The sequence below is a fragment of the Zalophus californianus genome, chromosome 11 (genome assembly GCF_009762305.2).
Source record: "Zalophus californianus isolate mZalCal1 chromosome 11, mZalCal1.pri.v2, whole genome shotgun sequence".
NCBI lineage: Eukaryota > Metazoa > Chordata > Mammalia > Carnivora > Otariidae > Zalophus > Zalophus californianus.
Genome location: NC_045605.1, coordinates 5,401,721 through 5,423,858, shown reverse-complemented (window position 1 = coordinate 5,423,858; position 22,138 = coordinate 5,401,721). Strand labels below are relative to the sequence as shown.

Below are 22,138 nucleotides of genomic sequence, written 5' to 3'. Positions count from 1 at the left end.
GCCAGTTTCAACATTGATCTGATATTAGTCTATCGCTCTGGGTTTATGACGTTTGAAACACATGTTAGAGCTGTTCGTGAAGATGTAAAAGATAAATTTAAAATCCACATCAGTTGTGCCTAAAGTCAACGGGAAGGGAAGACATTAAGTCCGTGTGGTGTTAGTACAAACAGGCAGCCAAAGGACTAGAGTCTTAGTCAACAGACTTCTGTCTTCCCCCTAAACACAAATAGCTTCAAACTTTTGGAGGTTGTTCCTTTGAGATGTTTCATCAGTGACATCACAGTGACTGCCACCTCCCTCAGACTACTTTAGGCCCTGCCCGGAGTCCAGGAGTCCAGAGAGCCTGGGAGACAAGCAGCAGTGGGAGCCTGAGGTGGAGAGAGAGAGAGAAGCAGCCTACTGCAGCCAGGTGTGTCCTTGACCCTCTTCAGGTGACAGAGGGATTTTTATACTTAGCAGAGAGAGAGTATGTGTGTCTGTGTGTACAAGTTGCAAATGAGAAACACGGAGGCATATTTACATTTCTTAATGAAATAGGCAATACCTATTGTATCCAGTATTTTTTAAAGATGTAAAGAGTACTATTTATTCTTACTTGCCTTTTTTCTTTCATCTCGTGGTATGCATTTCTCCCTTCCTAATTCTCAAAGCCTCCATTCAAAGAAGGTCAATGTCAATGTATTCAGAGCTTTTCTGGTTTTTATTTCACCCATCTGGCAATCACTTTGGATCATATGGTGTGATTTTGACTCTGGGGAAGATTTACAATGAGGCCAGAATTGTCTCTGTGGAGTAGCAGCAGACAAATGGAAGTTTGCTGATCTGAATATCTGCCTAACTTTGATGTAAATGTGTGTGATAGTAAAGTCCACTTCTTACTGTTAGCGTGTGCATTGATTCAACTGGATTCATTAGAAATTCTCAGCTTAACTCTTTGTATTTTACTTATTTAAAAATATATAAAACAACAAATATTCAAGTTTACCATCAAAGTGCGAGAAACAGCAAGAGGTAGGAAGTAAAGAAGTGTATGGGGTAGGCTGTCAATTCAGAGACTACTGGGAAAAAATGTAAAGAATCATAAAACATAGTTTGGACAATAATTATAAAGCAACACCTGTATGCTATCACCCAGGTCAAGAAAGAGATCATTGTCGGCACCCCAGAAGTCCATTCTTGATCATCTCTTCCTTCTGCCCCACCGTAGGTGATCACCATCTTGATTGCTGAGATAATCTTGTTTATTCTCTTCTTTATAATTTTACCACCTCTGTCAGCATTCCTAAACAACATGTGACTAAGTTCCCTGTTTTGGGTTTTGTGTAAATGGAATCACATTCTGTGTGTCTTTTGTAAATTCCTTGGCCTGACAGTTCTATTTGTGAGACCCATCCATCTTGTTGTGTGTTGCTATAGTTCACATATTTGCTTTGCTCTACAGCATTCAAATGTATGAATGTGCCGAAACTCATCATCCCTCCCACTGCTGATGAACATCTGAGTTGTTTCCAGCTTGGGGATATTATGAAAATGTGGCTGTGAACAGTCTTGTATATGGATCCTGGTGCCCACGTGCCTGCGTTTCTAGAGCAGACGTGAAATAGCTGGGTAATAGAGAGTTAGCATTACCAGCCTCGATAAAAAATGTCAAATGGTTTTCCCAAAGTGTTGAAACTTTACACACACTTTGTTTTGTCAGGGCAGTTAATTGCAGTAATAACTCATCCTTGTAATCACTCCTATGTAGTAACCACAATTCTAACAACTAGTTCAGTTCCAGTCTGCCAATTCTAGTTCTGTCTCTAACTTGTTATGTGCCATTATGCAAACAACGTACCTTCTCTTTCAGTTTCTCAGCTACAGTCATGGGAAAGAGAAAAATCATGGTAATATTTGCCAGAGTTGTGAAGGTCACAGAGTTGTGAAGGTCACACAGAGCTGTGGATGGCTTTCAATAACATTTTCTGAGTATGTTCTTGTTGGCCACTCTCCATGGATCCCTTTATTTAAGAGCTTAATCTAATAAGCAGATTTGGTGGGATAGTGATTTTGCCCTCCCTGAATTGGGTTGTTTTGATCATTATAGAGTCTCTCTCTTTTTGCATATCCCTGTATTTCTTCAAAATGCACCCAAATAAATTAGTGTTTGGACCAGGACTAGATTTTATTAAGAGAGAAGAATCTGTCTATGATTCTCATTCCTTTGCCTCCAGGCTCCTGGCCTGGATTTGTTACCTTCCTGTTCCTCTCTGCTCTTGTATACCTTCTAACACATTCTCTCCAGCTCCTTTATCCATTTATTTTCTTCTGTTTACTTTCTCCTTCAAAAGCAAATCTTTGTAAAGCGTTCCATTGGAATTCACTGTATCCTGAATGTGGAGGGCCAAACGATGGATAACAATTAAAAGGGAAATGGTACAGAAATCAGTCATTATCAGCCATTTTTTAAAGCAAGATTCAATAAGCTACTGCTTGATACCATCTCATTTGAACCTATGTGTTAATTACACCAACTGTTCCATAATATGAAGAATGATTCTTCAGTTGGTATGTACAACTTATGATTTCATCCAGTAATAATATAATAAACATGGTAATTACAGTTAATGATGCAGTCAGATTAGATGCTTAAAAATGCCCCTCAGGCCAAAAGCATGCTAACAACACTTCCTATCCCCTGAACTCCCACCCTTAACAAATAAACAAAACACTCCTTCCCCCTAAACTTTTTCACTTTATAGTATCTAAAATTTTAGGATCTAAATAAATATCTAAATGTTATCTTTGATCTTTAATTTCATTCAGTTTGCATACACGAAGGACCAATTATGCCACATCACTGAAGGTAGTGATCTCATTGATTGCATTGCATATGTTCTCAAAGTACGATTTCCTGCATGTATTATCTGTACGCACTCTAAAGATACCATCCCTGCTCTTTGAAGTGTTTACAATATAGGCACATCCTGCACTTGACTAAAAATAGCTTGCAGAAGCCCTTTTTGAAATAGAAGTACCCATGAGGTTAACACTTGCTCTGTTGACTGAGTGCCTGTTATGTGAGGGACTTTTGGTTGACCCCAGTGGGCTCTGTGCCCAATGCAGGGCTTATAAGAGGCCAAGCAGCTGATGCAAGAACTTGATGCGTTCACGGGTTTAGATTGAGACCTATGGCAGCCCAACACTTGAGAAATTACGGGGTGCTACTTCTACACGCGATTCCAGGCAAGAACAAAAACTAAACCATACCACTTTTTGGTCTTACTTTGTTTCGGTGACCTTGCTTGTTGATACCCTATGTTAGCAAGGCAAGCATGCACATCCTTGGAGAGAGAAAATACAATATTTTGTGTTTTATCCAAAGCATCTATATATTCATCACAGAAAAACAATCAGGACTTTGTTGGTCTTTTTGACATTAGGCAGAAAACCCAGGTTCTTCTTATTAGTTAGGGTTCTTCGGAGGAACAGAAACAATAGGGTTTGTGTGTGTGTGTGTGCGACCTACATCTATAGTTAATATCAAGACAGATGTAGGTAGATATATGGGTAAAGTTGGCTTAGGTGATTGTAGAGGCTGACAAGTCCAAAATCTACAGGGGAGGTCAGCAGGCTGGAGACCCAGGAAGAGCTGCGGCTCTAGTCCAAAGATAGTCTGGAGGCTAGAAATTTAAGATGAAGGAGTTGACAGGGTTGATTCCTTCTGTGGCTTCTCTCCTTGGCCGGTAGATGACTGCCTTCTCCTGCCTTCACACGGACTTCCTTCCGTACATGTCTGTGTCCTCGTCTGCTTTTCTTATAAAAACACCAGTCATAGTGGATTAGGGTGCATCCTAATGGCCTCATTTAAACTGAATTACCGCTTGAAAGACCGTATCCAAATACAGTCATATACTGAGACACTGGGGGTTAGGATTTCAACATATAAGTTTTGTTGGGGCCACCGTTCAGCCCATAACACTCTCCTCTTCCACATTGAGGACAGCATGCTCACGAATCTCCCCATGTTTTCTTTGCTACTTTCCGTTAGGTGAGGACAAGCAGGGGGTCCTTGGTGTGCCCTCCGAAGTCTGCCGTCAGTTCTCACCGAGCCAACTCGGAGGATGGGGATATCCACCCGGGAGCTGTTTCTCAACTTCACTATTGTCCTGATCACCGTGATTCTTATGTGGCTCCTTGTGAGGTCCTATCAGTACTGAGAAGCCATGTCACGCTCCTGGGACTGACTGCAACTCTCTGGAGCTGCCTGCTGTATGTCCTGAGCACCCACTGCTGTCATGGGATGCCTTTCTCAGCACCCCAAGGCATTCTGACCCACACGCACACGATCTGAGGTGCTTCCAGTGTTAGGATCGATTGTGTGTCCTCTAAAGATGCTGCTCACACGGGCTGCCAAGTATTTGCCAGTGAGCATTAGATTTGTTCCTCAACTCTTACGGCAAATGTGTTAGACAAGCCACAAGGTTAAAATTAAATGATTCATGATGATGTAGAATTGTAACAAGCCCCTGATCTGTCCTCCCACACATCCTGTCTCCTTACACTGTCTGCAACCAGACTCTCCATCAACTCACCAGAAGAAAGAAATGTTAGAGGAAGTCACTGTCAACCCCGATAACTATCATGTGAATAAAGTGAAGTCAACCACAAAATGACTTCTGGGATTTATTTCCCCTTCTATTTGCGATGCTACATTTGACCCCGGGCTGAGATTGAAGTGACATGTTACAGTATTTCTAGCATTTGAGATAAGCCAAGATGCTCCAACTGCTGAGGATTTGAAACCAAATCAATTAAGATTTGTCACATTTCAAATAATTCTGTTGATTCAGTGTTCCTCAAACTTACCCTCTAAACTGGTCCCGAGGGCCGAGAGAGAATAAATTCCACTAGGGGGTCTGGGGCAGAGCCAGAAATGTCCCCTTAAAGCGCAAAATTTCTTTGAAATCTTGTGTTTTATCTTTTTTTAAATTGCTGAATATACTTTTTATTTTTTTATTAACATATAATGTTTTATTTGTTTCAGGGGTACAGGCCTTGTGTTTTATCTTTAGAATTCACAAGAAATGTGGGACGCCTGGGTGGCTCAGTGGGTTAAGCATCTGCCTTTGGCTCAGCTCATGATCCCAGGGTCCTGGGATCAAGTCCCGCATCGGGCTCCCTGCTCAGCTGGGGAGCCTGCTTCTCCCTCTTCTGCTCCCCCTGCTTGTGCTCTCTCTCTGTCAAATAAATAAAATATTTAAAAATGGTAATAATAAAAATAAAATGTAGGATCTCAGGCCCCACTCCAGACTGAATTAGAATCAGAACAAATCAGAATCCTCACTTCCAGTGATCCATAATCACATCAAAGTTTGAGAAGTACTAGTGGTGATCAGGGATTCCCAACTCTGGCTGCACAGTAGAATCATCTAGAGGAATTTTGGAAAATGTAGATGCTTGGGCTCTACCCCCTGAGGCTTTTACTTAATTGGTCTGAAGAGGACTCTGGGATCATGACCTGAGCCGAAGGCAGACGCTTAATGACTGAGCCACCCAGGCGCCCCTTCCCAGGAGTTCCTAATCTCATTGGTCTGGGGTGAACCCAGGCATTATTCTTTTTCAGAAGGATTCCAGTTGATTCTTCTGTGCAACCAATTAAGAACCTGGATGTGATTAAGGGAAAAAAAAATTTTTTTTCTTTAAGGTGTTCCCAGCAAGAGTTAGGAAATTGCAGTGTCCTGTTCTTAATTTCATTTTATTTTTTAAAGATTTATTTATTTATTTGGGGGGGGCAGGGGCAGAGGGAAAGGGAGAGGGAAAGAAGCAGACTCCCTCCACCACATCTGTGCTTGGAGCCTGATGAGCCTGACTCGGGGCTCCAACTTAGGACCCTGAGATCGTGACGAGAGCCGAAATCAAGACTTGGATGCTCAAGACTGAGCCAGCCAGGCGCCCCTCCTGTTCCTATTTTAGAGTCAGACTACACCTACGGATGTGCAGTCCTTAATGATTTAGTGTGCAGTGCGCCTCCTCCTACACACGTGGCTCTGGGGCCCTTGGTAGAGGGTTATTAGTTTCTCCCTTACCCTAAGAAGACCTCAGAGAATCTACGGCTGTTTGTGTCTGTGTTTGAGAAGGTGTGTGTGTGGTGGTAGAGAGGGAAGTGGATAAAATGAGTGACAACAGTCCCTTCACCCGAGTCACTACTGGCGCCAACGTTCACAGCCGTTTACTGAGTCTGCTGTCCGTGAAGCCCCGTACCAGGCACTTTCCACATATTATGCCGTTTAGTAGATGTGGAAGCTGAGGATCACAAACCTCACCGACCAGATGTAAGTGGTGAAGCTAGGGTGACGAAAGTAGCGTGTTCCCCTCTGTCGGGGCTGCAAACAAGTCATGCTTTTATTATAGCTCTCCGAACCCTTTGATTATAAGTTTGTACCCTCACATTCTTTAGCATTCTGAAACATCAGGCTAATGAGATAAAGGTAACAGGTGTAATTCTCTACGTAATTTCTCTGCTTGTCACTCCTTACTTGCTTTTTTCCTGCCTTTCTCTTCCTAACTTGCTGTGATTGGATCTACTGATAGGACCCGTTTGCAGACCACATTAGGGATCACCTTTGCAGGGGTAGGACATCCATTAGCAAATGTGTCTAATTTCCTCTACGTTCAGGAGTCCTAGTCAGTATGGCTAAATTCCTGTTTGACTTGTAAGTATCCTTTTTTTTTTTTTTTAAAGATTTTATTTATTTGAGAGACAGTAAGCAAGACAGCATGAGTGGGGGGTAAGGCAGAGGGAAAGGGAGAGGCAGACTCTCTGCTGAGCAGGGAGCCCAATGCCAGGCTTGATCTCAGGACCCTGGGATCATGACCTGAGCCGAAGGCAGACGTTTAGCTGACTGAGCCCCCCAGGCTCCCTGTAAGTCTCCTTTCATGTATAATCTTCCCTGAGTCCTCAGGTATCTGAATCATCACAGTACCCTTAGTGTTGGCCCTACCCACTCAAACAAGATGCTAGTTCTTTGCAACCAGAATGCTGAATCCTACTTGTTAGCTAAAGTTCCAGCTCATGGGCTTGATCCATCGTGCTAGCTTCTTTCTCTAGTTCATTCATCCGACAAGTACCTATGTGGAACTATGATGTGTTGGGCATTATACTAGCCACTGGGGATAAAATGGCAAATAAGACAGGCAAGCCCCTTCTCAAGGAGCATATCATTTAGTGGGGGAGACAGATACATGACTGGGTGGTTATAATGGCGTAAGTTCTTCAACGAGAGAAGGATAGGCTGGGTGTTGTTGGAAGAGATTCCAGGCAGAGGGAACAGCAAGAATAGAAATTCAAAGGTCAGACAGCATGGCAATTCCAGGAAATTGAAAGTATCAGCACAGCTGAAGCATAAAGTACCACTCCAGCCACATGAGGGCAGGTCTCAAGGTTCTGACTGCATCTGACTTCCAAGTTGGACCATCTCTGGCTTTCCTCGCTGTCAGGCCTCCTCACTCACTGGAAGGGACCTCCTGCCACCAACTATCATCTGAACCATGTCTGTGCTTATACAGGAATTAGACACAGGGTCTGGGAACCCCTGGTTACCTGTACCCCCAGCAGTGAGGAGAGTTCTTCCCACTTACCTTCTCGCCCTTGGGGTAGCCCCCTGTTGGGTGATAGTCTCTTCTTGCCATAAACCCCAGACTGCCCATTCAAGTGCCTCTTAAAGTTGAGCTGCTCATATTACAGCGGCAACCAACCATATGAATTTTAAAAGGAAGTTATTTTGAAGTGCTGGCTTAGGCTTTTCTTCCAGTTTTCCTTAAACTCACTATTAAATTAGGCATCTTTTGGAACATCCATCTCCCCTCCCTTTTTAAAAGATTTTATTTTTACATAATCTCTATACCCAATGTGGGGCTCGAACTCATGGCCCAGAGCAAGAGTTGCACGCTCTACTGACTGAGCCAGCCAAGCGTCCCTGGGACATCCTCTTTTTATCTAATGACATGCGTTTATCAGTTGTTGACAGTCCCAACACCATATATGGTTGCCAACTCCTCTCCCTAGGAGTGCCAGGAGTGTCGGCTTTATAGGCATAAGAAATTTTCCATATAGTTTGTGTCCCAGCCATGGCTCTTAGAAAAGAGCCCCAAGGTACTCCAACCTGATCAGCTTTTCCAATCACATTTCCATCTTTGCTCCATTGACCCAGACAGGGAAGTGTGAAAATCATCATAAAATGATGGTGCTGCCACTGTTGTCTTTTTTTTTTTAAGGTTTATTTATTAATTTTAGAGTGAGAGCTCTCGCGTGAGCAGGGGGAAGGGCAGAGAGAGAGAGGGAGAATCCTCAAGCAGACTCCCCATTGAGCTGGGAGCCCAATGCAGGGCTCAATCTCATGACCCTGAGATCATGACCTGAGCTGAAATCAAGAGTTGGCTGCTCTGCCACTGTTGTCTTTTAATGTGGGCTCTCAATCATTCTAGAAGGCATTTCAAGGGGACAGCACCCATTGCATGTTTACTTTTTTTTTTCTTTTTTGCACTAACCATAAAGTTTATTCTCTCCCTGAATAACAAATTGGGGAATCCTTCTTTAGAAGGCAGTCTCACATGAAAAGGTAAAGGTCAGATCTGCAATTTCATTTTCCTCCACCTTCTTCCTATTCCTATTTGTTTAGAGTCAAAAGAGCAAGATTCACAGAAAAAAGTCATCTCTTGCTGCACAAGCCTGTCCCTTGGGTGGTATCTTGCCACGTCAATAGATATTTTCAAACAAAGTGTGTATATTTTGGTCTCTTCCACACCCCCTCTCCATTCATTTCTGATTGATCATCAGGTGTACTGGAGAAATAATTGTCAAACTACACTGGAATGGCTTGGTCTCATGGAAGGGTCTTGCTCTCACTTTCCTTTTAGCTCATGGTTAAGGGGACTGATCACCTTTAAGATTTTCTTTTTGCTTAGCTGTCCCTTTTATATCCCTGGGACACAATTTTTTTTTAAGATTTTATTTATTTATTTGAAAGAGAGAGAGAGAGGGAACACAAGCAGGGGGAGTGGGAGGGGGAGAAGCAGGCTCCCCGCTGAGCAGGGAGCCCAATGCGGGGCTCGATCCCAGGACCCTGGGATCATGACCTGAGCCGAAGGCAGACGCTTAACACACTGAACCGCCCAGACGCCCCCTCCCCGGGACACAATTCATTGTGCTATTCTGCCTTCCCACAGCCATCTGGGCAGGTGCTCCCTGTCATTCCTGTATGGGATCCCAGAGCCTTCCTCAGCAGGTGGGTATGTGCATTACCTCCTGTTTGTTCTGACTTTTTTTCTTCCATGGCCTTTTTGAGGCTGTGTCAGAGGAATCTAAAGTGGGTAAGTGGTTGGAGGAAAAGCAATTCACAGGTGGATGTAGGTCAGACAGTATTGGCTGAAGCCTGTGAACACTGCCACCAGACTGCTATCACACCAGGCAGACCCTGAAACAGCTGCTGCTGAGAAAAGTCATTTTCACTTTACCCACCCAGGGAGAAAGTAACAAATTTCTGCATTTTTAAAATCCAAGATCTAATGGGAAGACTGCTTTCTGCTGATGTTCTAGCGTTGGGTACAGTCTCATTGCCAGGAAGAAGGCAAGGATCAAGTGGGAACATAATTTGGGAAGATCTGTTGATGTTTATGTTTTAAAGCTATCAAAATTTGAGGACAGTTCCAACATTTTCTTTGAAAATGTATCAAAACAGAACCCTTGCATACAAGCTAACACACTACATAACCTCAGGCTTAGAAATACTTTTATTAGTATTAGTTGTATTAGTGGAGGTGTAGAGAGCATCTGAATCTTCAGGTACAAAGAAGCAAATACTTTTGAGAGAGAATCTATAGATCCGGCATGGGAACTACTAAGAATAGGGGCTAGAGGGTGCAAGGAGAGCTTTCCCCAGAAAGATGGGGAGGAACAAGAACATAAATTTTGGGTGCATATGGCCCTTCTTTTCACTACATCTGTGTCTTTGGGGTAAATACCCAGTAGTGCAATTGCCAGGTCATCGGGTAGCTCTATGGTGATGGGTATTAAGGAGGCCACGTACGGCATGAAGCCCTGGGTGTTATATGCAAACAATGACTCATGGAACACTACATCAAAAATTAATGATGTAATGTATGGTGATTAACATAACATAATAAAAAAAGAAAGAACATAAATTTGTAGTTCAAGGGGATGGGGTGAGAACTCTGTGATCCCTCTGAGAAAGTGAAACTGGGAGAACTTGTGAGTCCAGCGAGAACCCAAATCCTTAATAATATTAGAGACGCAAATCCTGTGGGTTGGCATGTGTGGGTGTTGCAGATTCATGGTTCTCAAGCTTTAGGGAAATAAGAATCATCTAGGGAGCAGGTTTAAAATGTAGCAAGCCAGATCCCTCCCCAGGAGATTCCGTCAGTAGACTCGGGGTCGGCGCAGGAATCCAGATATCATTCAAATGGTCCTTGCATTTTGAGGAAAAATACTGTACTCTTTTGGAGTAAAAGAATCAGCCATTCCCCTATCCCTTTCCTCTGCTTTAAAAAAAATCCCAACTTTTACAAAGTGTTGCGTTACCTCCTTGAGACCTCACTACCCAGCATCCTGTCCTGAATGCCTAGAGGGCTCCCAGTAGGTAGGGATCAAATAAACTAAGCTGGTTCTGTACCTCTTTCCTCCAAATATATTACCCATCATTCTCCTAGATAGGTTTTATCATTTTCGTTTTCCCTCTTAAAAGAAATAGCATGGGAATCTCAGCAGTATTACTCACCACAAATCTTTAACACTTTTTTAGGGCTACATTGTTCCAAATATTGTACACACTTTACTTATGTTACAATATTTACTATTGTTTATTGAGTATTTACTAATTTCCAGGCACTCTAATTAAACACAGGATATCTAAACAATGTCTAATCTTTCTACAAAGAAAATATTATTCTCTATTGGTATAGCTAAGAAAATTGTGGCTCACAAAACTTCAGTAACTTGTCTGGGGTCACATGTCAGTACACAAAATATAGTCTGTGAATCCAAAGACTGTACTTCTTCCAGTAAACTTATTTTAAATGATCTAATGAGCAGGAGATGGAAACATCTTCATGTGACAAATTCCTGCCAGTGTGTATAAGTGGCTAATGCTGTAGACAGAGAGGTCGTTTCTACTTAATCCCCACAGATAACACTGACACATGGAAAATAGCTTTAATCAGCCATCAATATTCTTGTCCTTTCTCGTCTACTGCTCAGTTGACTGACGAAGATGATTCCAGGACTTTGTATCAAACTCTTGGGAAACAGAATTGTGTACATTACACACCCTGTATGATTGAGCTATAGAGCAGCTAAATTATTTGCCTGGAGGCCTCTAATATGTACTATCCTTTGGCATTTTCTTGTTTTTAGAATGTCTTTTAAAAATTTTTGGCACAGAAGACCTTTCTTAGCTGACGAACGCCCACCTGTAGCTGCTCTTCTGAACGCCTGTCCCACGCGCCCCACTCCAGCCCTCATTTCCCATCATTTCTTACTATTTATAGTCTTCAAGTATGCCATGCTCTCTTATGCTGCTGTGACCTTGTCCATCCCTTTGTCTGGACTTTCTCCTCTTTCCTTTCCTGGCCAATGCGTTTGTTAAGATTGCCATTAGGTGTTATTACCTCTTGGAGGTTATCCCCAGAGGATTCCCTTCCATGAGCTTCATGCTTCACGTGCTCTTAGCCCTTATCCCACTGCATAGTTTGTTGCATGTCTCTCTCATTTCTTTTTTAGTCCATGGGGGGCGGGGGGGCTCTCATTTCAAAGCTAAATTTTAGTTCCTAGCTGGTGGACCATCATCGCTAGATAAATATCTATTGAATCCATCAAGAAATGCTTGGCGGGGTATAACAGTCTTGGGACTAGACATGTGCCCATTTCTATGATTAGGTGCATGATCTGTGCTCACCACAGTGTAAGAAAAGAGGGGGCATGAAATCTGTGCTCTAAAAATTCTAACACAGTAATGAGCAAAGCAAACTTCTTTTAAACTTTAGGCAGTTGAAACAGTTTTCCAAAGGCAGTTTGCATCTTTATGAAATATTCATGGTACTTGCTTCTTTTGATCTATCTCTATCACCACCCTGAACAGTTTGACAGTGTTTGTGAATGACTCAGCAAAGCCCAATGTGTTGAGCACACATTTGAGTTCATCTACAAACAGGGTGATACTGGAAAAATTTCCATTTTTCAAGCTGCATAAAGTTAGGGTTAAACTTCATTTATAAACAGCATACTTAAACAAAACTTACGGCATACCTACTGTATGTAAACAAGAGAAACGTATTTCTCTTTTATCTTGTTAAGTATTCATTTTTTTTAAAGATTTTATTTATTCATGAGAGATGGAGAGAGAAAGGGAGGGGGAGAGAGAGAGAGAGAGAGAGAGAAGCAGAGGGAGAAGCAGGCTCCCAAGGAGCAGGGAGCCCGATGCGGGACTCGATCCCAGGAATCCAGGATCATGACCTGAGCCGAAGGCAGACGCTCAACCATCTGAGCCACCCAGGCGCCCTAAGTATTCATTTTTATTCATACCTTTTATTCAGCCAGTGAGACGGCTGGACATAAAGGACAGATGACCAGTCCTAAAACAGAGCTAATGAGAGGCAGAGCTGAGAGGCAGATCCAGTTCTTTCCAGCTCAGATCATGTAGAGCTCTTTCCAATTGCAGGGCTGCCCTTCTGCATTATCAGATGAGTGACTCCAGGGCAGAAGGTACATTCCCTTAATCTGGGCTGAAAGTGCCAAAAAAACCAGCTCCTATGACCTCTGAGATTTCCTACAATATCATTGGATGGTTTCCCTGAGAAATTTCTTTACAACTCAGATGCTAAAACCAGCTGCTTTCAGATATCTTTCCCTACTCTCAAGGAACACGATCTAAATATGAATCATCACAGGCACCAAGACCTTGGCTAGAAAATCTTCCCAGTGACACAGGATCCTATTCCCTGAGAGATGCCAGAGGAATTCTTTCCACAGCTTCTTCCTCAGAAGAGAGGCAATAGGGCATAGTAGAAAAAGCTCTGGCTTTTGCTACAGTTGAAGTTTTCATCCTGACTCAGCCATTTATGGGCTGTTTGACCTTTGATAAGTAAAATAATTTCCCAGAGCCACGGTGTCTAATCTAAAAATGGAGATAATGTTATGTACCTCAGAAGCTAGTGATAAAGTAGAAATAGTACATATAAAGTACTCTAATATAGTAGATTCTAGATAAATTATAACTTGTAACTATGACGCATAGGTTGAGAGTGATTACTAGAACGGAGCACCTTCTCTATATAAGGTAAGCTTGTGAGAATTTAATGCCCCACCAAGTCCCACACGTGGATCGGTGCATGTATGTTTTGGGGGTGGGAGTTTCTATGGGAGAAGGCAAGAATAAGAAATAAGATCTGGGGCACCTGGGCGGCTCAGTCAGTTAAGCGTCCAACTCTTGATTTTGGCTCAGGTCATGATCTCAGGGTGGTGAGACTGAGCACATGGGCTCTGCGCTGAGCTGGAGGGGAGGGTCTGCTTTACTCCCTCTCTCGCTGTGCCCCACCCCACTCACACACAGACTCTCTCTGTCAAATAAATAAATAAATCTTTTTTTAAAAAAACAAGTAAGACCTGTTAGTATGTCTTTTGTATTCATGCTGCATTGGCTAGGTTCTCCTATAATATGTCAATTAACAGTGATAATAAAGGGCATCCTTTAATTTTTTTCTTACTTTACTAAGAATGCTTCTACAGTTTCCCCATTAGATATGATATTTAATGTAAACTTCTGGTAGATAGCTTTTACCTGGTAAGGAAAATTTCTTTTCTGTTTTGAATTTGTTAGTTAAAAGAATCGGGTATGGTTTTAGCTTTACCAAATGCTATTCCTTTGAGGTTATCATATAGTTTTTTTTTCTCATTTGATCTGGTAATTAATTAATTTACTTACATTCCTGAGATATATCCTACCTGACCACAGAGTCTTATTTTTTCACTACACTTACCTGTTGCGGTGGCCAGTGATGCTGGCGGCAAAGATCTGCACAAAGAATACAGCAATAAGCAGGACAGAATTTATTCACTCTCCAAGGGAGGAGAGGGGCCAGCCGTGGAGAGAGAGGTAGGCCCTGAGTTTCTGTGAGGCTGGGCCTTGTGAGGAGGGGGTTGACTCTTGGCCAGGTAGAGCAGGAGGAACAAGCTTCAGAAGTGGGGAGAGGGCTCTGTCCTGGGCTCCTCTGGAATGTGGGCTGTGGGCCGGCTAGCGAGGAATATGTTTTGTAGCTGTGGTCCATTTTCTGAGAATGAGGGGCACCATGACCTGGGAAAAGCAAAACAGACACCTGTGAGTTTTATCTGTAAGCTTGGCTGGGGAGGGAGCTTTGAAGAGGACGCTTTCACCACCAGCGTCAGAGCCATAACTGTCCATGAAGAGCTCCTAAGTGGCTTCATACACAGATTTAGGGCATCCCTTTCTCCAGCTGTCTCTCTTCTGTGACTTTTCCAATATCCCCTAGCTCTCAAGAGCACCTTTTCATGGTCCTTAGAAAGCTGGAGTACTGTTTTTGTTTTGTTTTTGTTTTCCATGCAGTTGCATACTTTCCATAGCTGGGTCTGGCTTAGGAATAAAGGGTAGAAACAAAAGAGAGAGAAAACAGTAAAGATCCCTTCAACACTGTTCAGATTACAGGGACTCCTCTTCTCCGTTCTTGGGTAATAAAGAAGGATTTTTCTCTGGGTTTTAGGTGCCTGCATGCTCACCACTGCTGCTTTGTTGCAAGAGTTGCAGCTTTATGACTTTACACGGGGCAGGGTCAGGAGATTAACAAAAGAAAAAAGTGGGAGATTTCCTTCAAATTCACAGTCCCCTCCCTGGTCCTCTGACTAGAAATACAGGTTTCTTTTGGAGCTATTCTGTTGACACATGCAGTGTAGTTCCAGGATTTGGGCTTGCCCTAGAGTCCAAGTTAGAAGACCTGAGTAGAAAAATAAAAACCAGAAAACTCACCATTTTACTAGTTGTTAGATGATTTTATTTTATTTTTTATTATATTTTTTAAAGATTTTATTTATTTGACAGAGAGCGACACAGAGAGAGAGGGAACTCAAGCAGGGGGAGCGGGAGAGGGAGAAGCAGGCTTCTCGCTGAGCGGGGAGCCCCATGTGGGGCTCCATCCCAGGACCCTGGGATCATGACCTCAGCCGAAGGCAGACGCTCAACGACTGAGCCACCCAGGCGCCCCGTTAGATGATTTTGGAGAAAGATACAGAGTGAGGTTTATTCATTTTAGTTAAAAGCAGAAGTTCCTGAAGTCTAGATTTGAATCGTCTACCCTCTTGACTGGATTAAGATGATATAAGATTGTTAGAGCGACAATGGTCCGGCGGAGCAAATGAAAACTCTCTTGGGAGAGACTCTCTCATAATCCTAGAGCTCCATTTTTTTTTATAATTTTTGATAGGCAATATCTGGCACTCAATAAAAAAAAATAGGCACATGAAAAGACAAGAGAAAGTAATGAAACACGAGAAACAACAGACAATAAAGAAGACCCAGAGAACAGACATGGACTTTGAAATAACTCTGCAAAAATGGTCAAGGAAAAAATATATAGTTATAAAGTTGTCCCTTGTATTCTCTCATGGCTTTTAATATTCTCTGTGTCGGCCATTTGGTCTTCTTTGAGAAGGCCGGCCAGCGCGGCTGCCTTCCCCCCTTGTTGCCTCCGTTCGGTCCATGGCGGCGGAGAGGTCTCACGGGGGGCTGAAAAGCTGTCTAGTGGCTGCATGGAGAGGCTCGGGCAGAAGCCCCTGACACCAGGGGGACTCGAGGGGGGACCTTACAGGGGCCCCGCAAAGCCTGCTGGGCTCCAGAGGCTCCTAGCTGTGCCTAAGAGCGCGCCCTTCTAAGAGCTACCGGCGCAGGCGGCCGGCCCGCTGCGCTGAGTCGGGGGGTCGCCATCTTCCTGACTGCGAAGGCGGGCGGAGGGTGGTCGCAGGCCGGAGGCCGGAGGCAGGCGGGCCTCACCTTCGCGCGCGCTGCCCTATTTCTCCTCAATGGGTTGAGGTCCTTGTGTGGGAGTGTGAGGGAATCCCTGTAGAAGAAAAGAATGCTCCAAAGTCAAAGACCTTCCCAGAATAGACTACTCTTGCTTCGATCCAGTTGAAAGGACTAGTGAGAGTCACTTTTGCTTAGCCCGTATTTCTGGTTTTTTAAGTTGTATTTACTTACGTATTTTGAGATTTTGCTTTTAAATAATCTCTACACCCAAGGTGGGGCTCGAACGCACAACCCGCGGGTCAACAGTCGCATGCTCCACACGCTGAGTCCGTCAGGTGCCCCTCTTTTTAATATGCACAGATACATCCAGCAGTATTTTTTTTTTTTTTTTTTTTACGCATTTGGACTGTAGTCTCCAGGTTATTCAAGCGCCCTCTTTTTTTGACAGTAAATTTTCTTCAGGGAATGTTACCTTTTTTTTTTTTTTGGTGATTTGCTTTGTCTTAATCTTCCTTTCTGCCCCGCCTCACCTTAATTTTGTAAATTTTCTTCTCCTATCCCTTGAAAAGGCTTAGGATTCCCCTAGAGGTGGCCCTCGTGCTTGCCTCAGTTAACACTAAAGAAGGGAAAAGGTTTTTTAAGTTTACGCAGATTTGTTGCCGCAGTTACAAATCTATCATATGTCCTGGCGAGTGTCAACTGTCCATTTCAGTTAAAATTAGCTCAAAGGAACTGATAACTCCAGCAGCCGCAGAATTAGGGAGTCAAGGAGTTTGGTATTTGTAAAAAGCGCGGTCCTCTGCTCGGCTCCCCTGGTCCCGGCTTCGAGCGTTGAGGGCGGGAGGCGTCGCTGTGAAGGGCAGCGCGGCGCCCCGAGCTGTGACCGCTCGTGGGGGGCGAGACTAGGAAGAGCCGCTGTCTCCGGAGCACGGTACGTGGTTCAATATGGTTGCTCTTAGGTAAAAACGGGTACATCATTGGAAATGCAGCTCCCCACTCACATTTCCTTTCTCACCACAGTGTGCAAACAGGATCTGCTCCTATATAAATTATATACTCTTTCAGGCAAATACAGTGTTTTACATAATTTGCCGCAAGATTAAGTGTCATTTTCTTTATCCCTTCTGTCTCAACATTCTCTTTACAGGTACTTGGTGCATCATAGCGTAGGATGTGAGCCACTAGAAGTGGGCTTCGCACGGGCATTCCTCAGGATTTGGCCGTGCCCTCAGCTGAGGTGCTTCCGCACCCACGTGTCTCGAGCTGAAATCCCGAGGGAGGGACACGTGCGCCGTGCGTAGTTGCTTTCTCCCTCTCTCTTCAGAGGATTTTCAGGCATGGAGTCTTGTGAGCTGTCTATCCCAGCACCTCTTTATTTTATTCTTCCATTATTACTTACGAAGGGCTTATTTACGACCTAAACAAGATATAAAACCTGAGCCAGGGACGCCTGGGTGGCGCAGTCAGGGAAGTAGCTCTGACTCTCGGTTTCAGCTCAGGCGGGGACCTCAGGGTCGTGAGATGGAGCCCCGCGCCCAGCTGCACGCTCAGCGCAGAGCTTGCTTGGGAGCCTCTATCCCTCTCTCTCTGCCCCTCCTATCCGTGCTCGCTCGCGCTCTCTTTCGCTCGCTCTACAATAAATAAATCTTTTAAAGAAAAGAAACTGAGCCAAAACGTTTTGTTTTTTTTTCCAAAAACAAATGACATGGGTGATTGCAGCTGTAAAATGGATGACCCCAGGGATAGCACCAGGGAGGGAAAGCAGTACCCCCCGGTTTAGGAGACGAATGCTTTGCCTGGAACGAGCCTTTCCGGAAACTTCTAGCTTTACTCGAATTCCCTCAGGAGTTTTGCTTCATACCCGGACGGTGAACAGATCCAGACACAGCAGAGGGCGCCCCAGTATAACACTGAAGCCCCAGGGCCACTGAACAGCTCTGCGGTTGCTGGGTTTGTGCTCAGTTCTTACAGATCTGGTGATAGCTGGTCAACAAACATCTGGTGAGTGTTTATTATGTGCCAGGCACATATACACTCTAGGTGCACTTCGGACACAAAGATGAATTTGGCTTGGTTCCTGCTCTCAAGAAACTTACGTGCAGTCCAGTAGGGGAGATGAGCGTATGTGTTAACTAAAAATAACAACAGCTAACGTGTAGTTTCCACTTACTATGTTTCACACACCGTGTTCAGGGTTTTGCCTTCATACTCTCATCTACTATCCATAGATTTCTATCAGTCAGGTACTGTGACTCTGGCTGGCACCACACTGTGAGCTGTGCTGTAGCTGACGGGTGCTTGGGAAGAAATAAGAAAGACGTCAGTCTCCTGAAGGGAGTGAGGGAGGAGAAGGAAGTAAGACAGTGACATTAGCCTTTCCTCACCTGTGAACCGGCTTAGCGGGCAGACTGTTTTGTTCAGTTTTGAAACCTTAGTGCCTGGCCTCAATAACTATCTCATGATCCAAAGAATAATGTTTGAGCTTGATCTCGAATGATGAGATTTTCACAATATAGGAGACAGAAAAGGGCCTTCTAGGCAGTGGGTCATAACCAAGGCAGTGAGAAATGACTGTGAGATAGGGAATTTCAAGTACTGTGGGATGAGGGAGTATCAGAATACACGGTAGGAGAGGGAGGAGAAGGTGGACAGTAGGTTGGTGTCTCAACTATGCTGTGTAATAAGTCACATACGCTATTGCTGCATAACAAGTTATGATAAATGTAGTATTTAAGCCATCAGTATTTATTATTGTTTATAAGGGTACAGGGCAGCTGGGGGGTTTTGCTGATCCGGCCAGACTTGGTTGATTTCAAGTGGGCTTGGTCACAAGTCTGTGGTGACCTAATGGGTAGACTAGGGGCTGCCTTGCCCAGCATGGCCTCAGCCACACATGCGGTGGTTGACCGGATGTTGGCGGGTGGATCAAGGTGATTGGGCCTGTCATCATTTAGTAGGCTAGCCTGGGTTTGTTCACTTGGCAGTGGCAGGGTTCTGAGGTGAGTGGAAGTGGTCAAGGCCTCTTGAGACGGGCTTGGAATTGGCACTCTGCCCTTTCTGCCATTTTCTATTGGCCAAAGTTAGTCACAGGCCAGCCTAAATTCATAGGGTGGGGAAATCGACTCCACCCCTTGATGGGAGGAGCTGCAAAGTCAAATTGCATAGGACGGGAATACAGAGAGGGGTGAGGACTTGTGGACGTGTTTGCTCTTGCAGTAAAATCAGGTACCAGAGATTATTGCCGTCCGAATACCAACTATGGACATTATTTTGTAAAAATGGGAAGCTCTTAAAGGCATGACATAGATTTGGGTTTTAGAAAGATATCTCTGGTAGTGGTATGATACAAAGTTTGGAGGGAGGAGAGATTGAAGGCAAGATGCCTTTGAGGTGGCTAATGCAACAGTTCAAGACTATGGGTTTAACAGAACCCACAACCTTAATTCACTTCATCTAGTGATCAAGACCACCTCTCCTCTGTACCCACCAGTTCCTTCTGCATAGAGATTTAAGAGTTTGAGTTTAAATATGTAGGCCTATGAATTAACTCAGGTGGCCTCTGAATTTCTTGTCTATATAAAATTTCCATCATTTTAAGAAGAGCCTTCTCCGTGGTCGTTCCAAATGCCTTGAGGATGAAATACTGTCTAAAAGGTATTTTCCTACATAAAGAAATATATTGGGAGGGATCAAGGAAGGTTTTTGAGCAAGAGAAAATGTGATCCTAGATACCATTTGGAAGGTGAGTTTCATAAGGAATAGTGGAATAGATTGATGGGGAATGTCGTAGTGAGGGAACCCACAGAGATCGTTCACGTAGGAATTCATAAGGCCTGGTTTGGCCGGGGGTGGGGTGTGGGGGAGGGGAGCTGGGAGTGGGAGGGAGGGGTGACCTGGAGGTGCTTCTATTCAGATAGGGGAACTCCTCACAAATAGAGAACGAACCGGTGGTTGCCAGTGGGAAGGGAGTGGGAGGGTGGGCAAAACGGGGGAAGGGCCGCGGGAGATACAGGCTTCCAGTTAGGAGCGAGTAGTAAGTCATGGGGATGAAAGGAGCAGCCTAGGGAATATAGTCAATGGCATTGTTTTTTTTCCAAAGAGTTTCATTTATTTATTTGACAGAGAAAAGAGAGAGAGAGAGAGAGCACAAGCAGGGGGAGCAGCAGGCAGAGGGAGAAGCAGACTCCCAGCTGAGCAGGGAGCCTGACGTGGGACTCGATCCCAGGACCCCGGGATCATGACCCGAGCTGAAGGCAGACGCTTAACGACTGAGCCACCCCGGCGCCCGTAGTCAATGGTATTGCAATAGTATAGTACGATGGCAGATGCTAGCTACACTTGTGGTGAGCATAGCATAAGGCACAGAGATGTTGAATCACTATGTAATACACCTGAAACCAGTGTTGCATTGTTAACTGTGCTTCAGTATAAAAAAATAGTATCAAGTGTAAATAAAAAAGGTTGATAAATTGGACCTCATTACAATGTAAAACATATCTTCTCCAAAGTTACCATTAGGAGAGTAAGAAGATAAACCACTGAGTAAAAGATGTTTTCAATATGTATATCTGATATAAGATTCACGGAATATATAAAGATACTATGCCAATCAATAAGAGAAATGGGGCAGGGTATTTTTTTTTAAATGAGTAGAAATATGGAACAGGAATTTCACAAAAAATATGCAGATGGCCAATAAACAGATATAAAAGTAGTTAATTTCATTAGTTATCAGGGAAATCTAAATTAAAGCAAAAATAATATGTGCACCTGCCAAAATAATTTAAAATAAAACAAATGTAATAATACCAAGTGTTTGTGAGGATATAGAGAAACACAAATTATCATATACTGCTGTTATGATTTAAAACTAATATAACTACTTTGAAATTAATAGAATCACTTTGGAAAATTCAGAAAGCTGTATGTTAGTCTTATGAGCCAGAAATTTCACTCCTAGATATATACCCGATATCAGTGAATGTATATGTATAACAAAAGACTTGCACAGGAATGTTTATTACAGTACTCTTCCTAATAGACCAAAATAGAAAACAAGCAAAATGTTCATGAATTGTAGCATAGGTAAATTATAAAATTCAAACAATGGATTATTATTTGGCACTGAAACAGAACAAAGTATTGGAGTATGAAACAACGGGTATAAATCTCACAAACATAACCTTGAATTAAAGAGGCCAAATACAGTGGAGTCCATTTCCTATAATTCCATTTATGTTAAGTTCGAAAACAGGTAAACTAATAATCCGTGTCGATATAAGTCTGCAGAATAATGGTTCTTGACCGGGGGGGTTATTGACTGGACAGAACATGAAGGAACCCTCTGGAGAGCTGGAGATACTGCCTTTCTTGATGTGAATGGTGATTACACTGGCTATACATATGTAAAAACAAAAAACACATGTTTTATACATTACTGTATTATACTTAATTAAAACTTATACTAGAAAAAAATGTAAATCATCCTAGAGGCCAGATGCATAATGACTAAAGCACCACCTTGTTTTGGAAAGTTTATGGCAAATTATTCCACAGTGGAATAACTAAATACTAAATGGCCCAAACAGAGGTTACTCTTGTACTAGACAATTGCACTATTAAGCTTAGAAAAGGATTAAATTCATTTTTCATACAGTCACAGAAAGATTGGAGGGAACTTGGAGCCTGGCTTGTTGTAGGGGTTTGACCAGGGAGAGGAAGAGGTGGAGGTATGTTCATTGATTATTGTCAGTCTTCAGTCCCCATTATATTTCCAAGGTCACCATTTTATAAAAATTAAATTGTATTGCTTATGAAAGTAATAGCTAGTCATCATGGAAAATGCATGGGGTTTTCAAGGCTTTCCTTAGGAGATAAACTTGAGTTGAGGCAGACATTAGAAGTTAGATATAGACATGAAACTGACTTTACCATTGACACTTACTAAGTGTGGGACCCAAGGTAGGTTTTTACCTTCTCTGAGTCTCAGTTTTCTTATATATAAAAAGATTATTGTGCCTACTTGATACATTGTGAAAGGCATAGGGAATTGTTTGTACAGTACTCAGTACATAATGACAATAGCAAACAATTAAAGCATTTACCAGGTG

General features: G+C 43.3%; 1 protein-coding gene across 1 annotated transcript; it reads left to right on the top strand.

Annotated features, from left to right (window-relative positions):
* The first annotated feature begins 347 nt into the window (after window positions 1–347).
* On the top strand, window positions 348–4,646 carry SLN (sarcolipin). Its single transcript, XM_027579773.2, has 2 exons — window positions 348–412; window positions 4,034–4,646. The coding sequence occupies exon 2, from the start codon at window positions 4,107–4,109 to the stop codon at window positions 4,200–4,202; it is 96 nt and encodes a 31-aa protein (XP_027435574.1). The 5' UTR covers window positions 348–412; window positions 4,034–4,106; the 3' UTR covers window positions 4,203–4,646.
* The last annotated feature ends 17,492 nt before the right edge of the window (window positions 4,647–22,138 follow it).

Bases quoted from the DNA above. Each gene is read 5' to 3' on its own strand.
- SLN (XM_027579773.2), top strand. From the start codon at position 4,107: ATGGGGATATCCACCCGGGAGCTGTTTCTCAACTTCACTATTGTCCTG.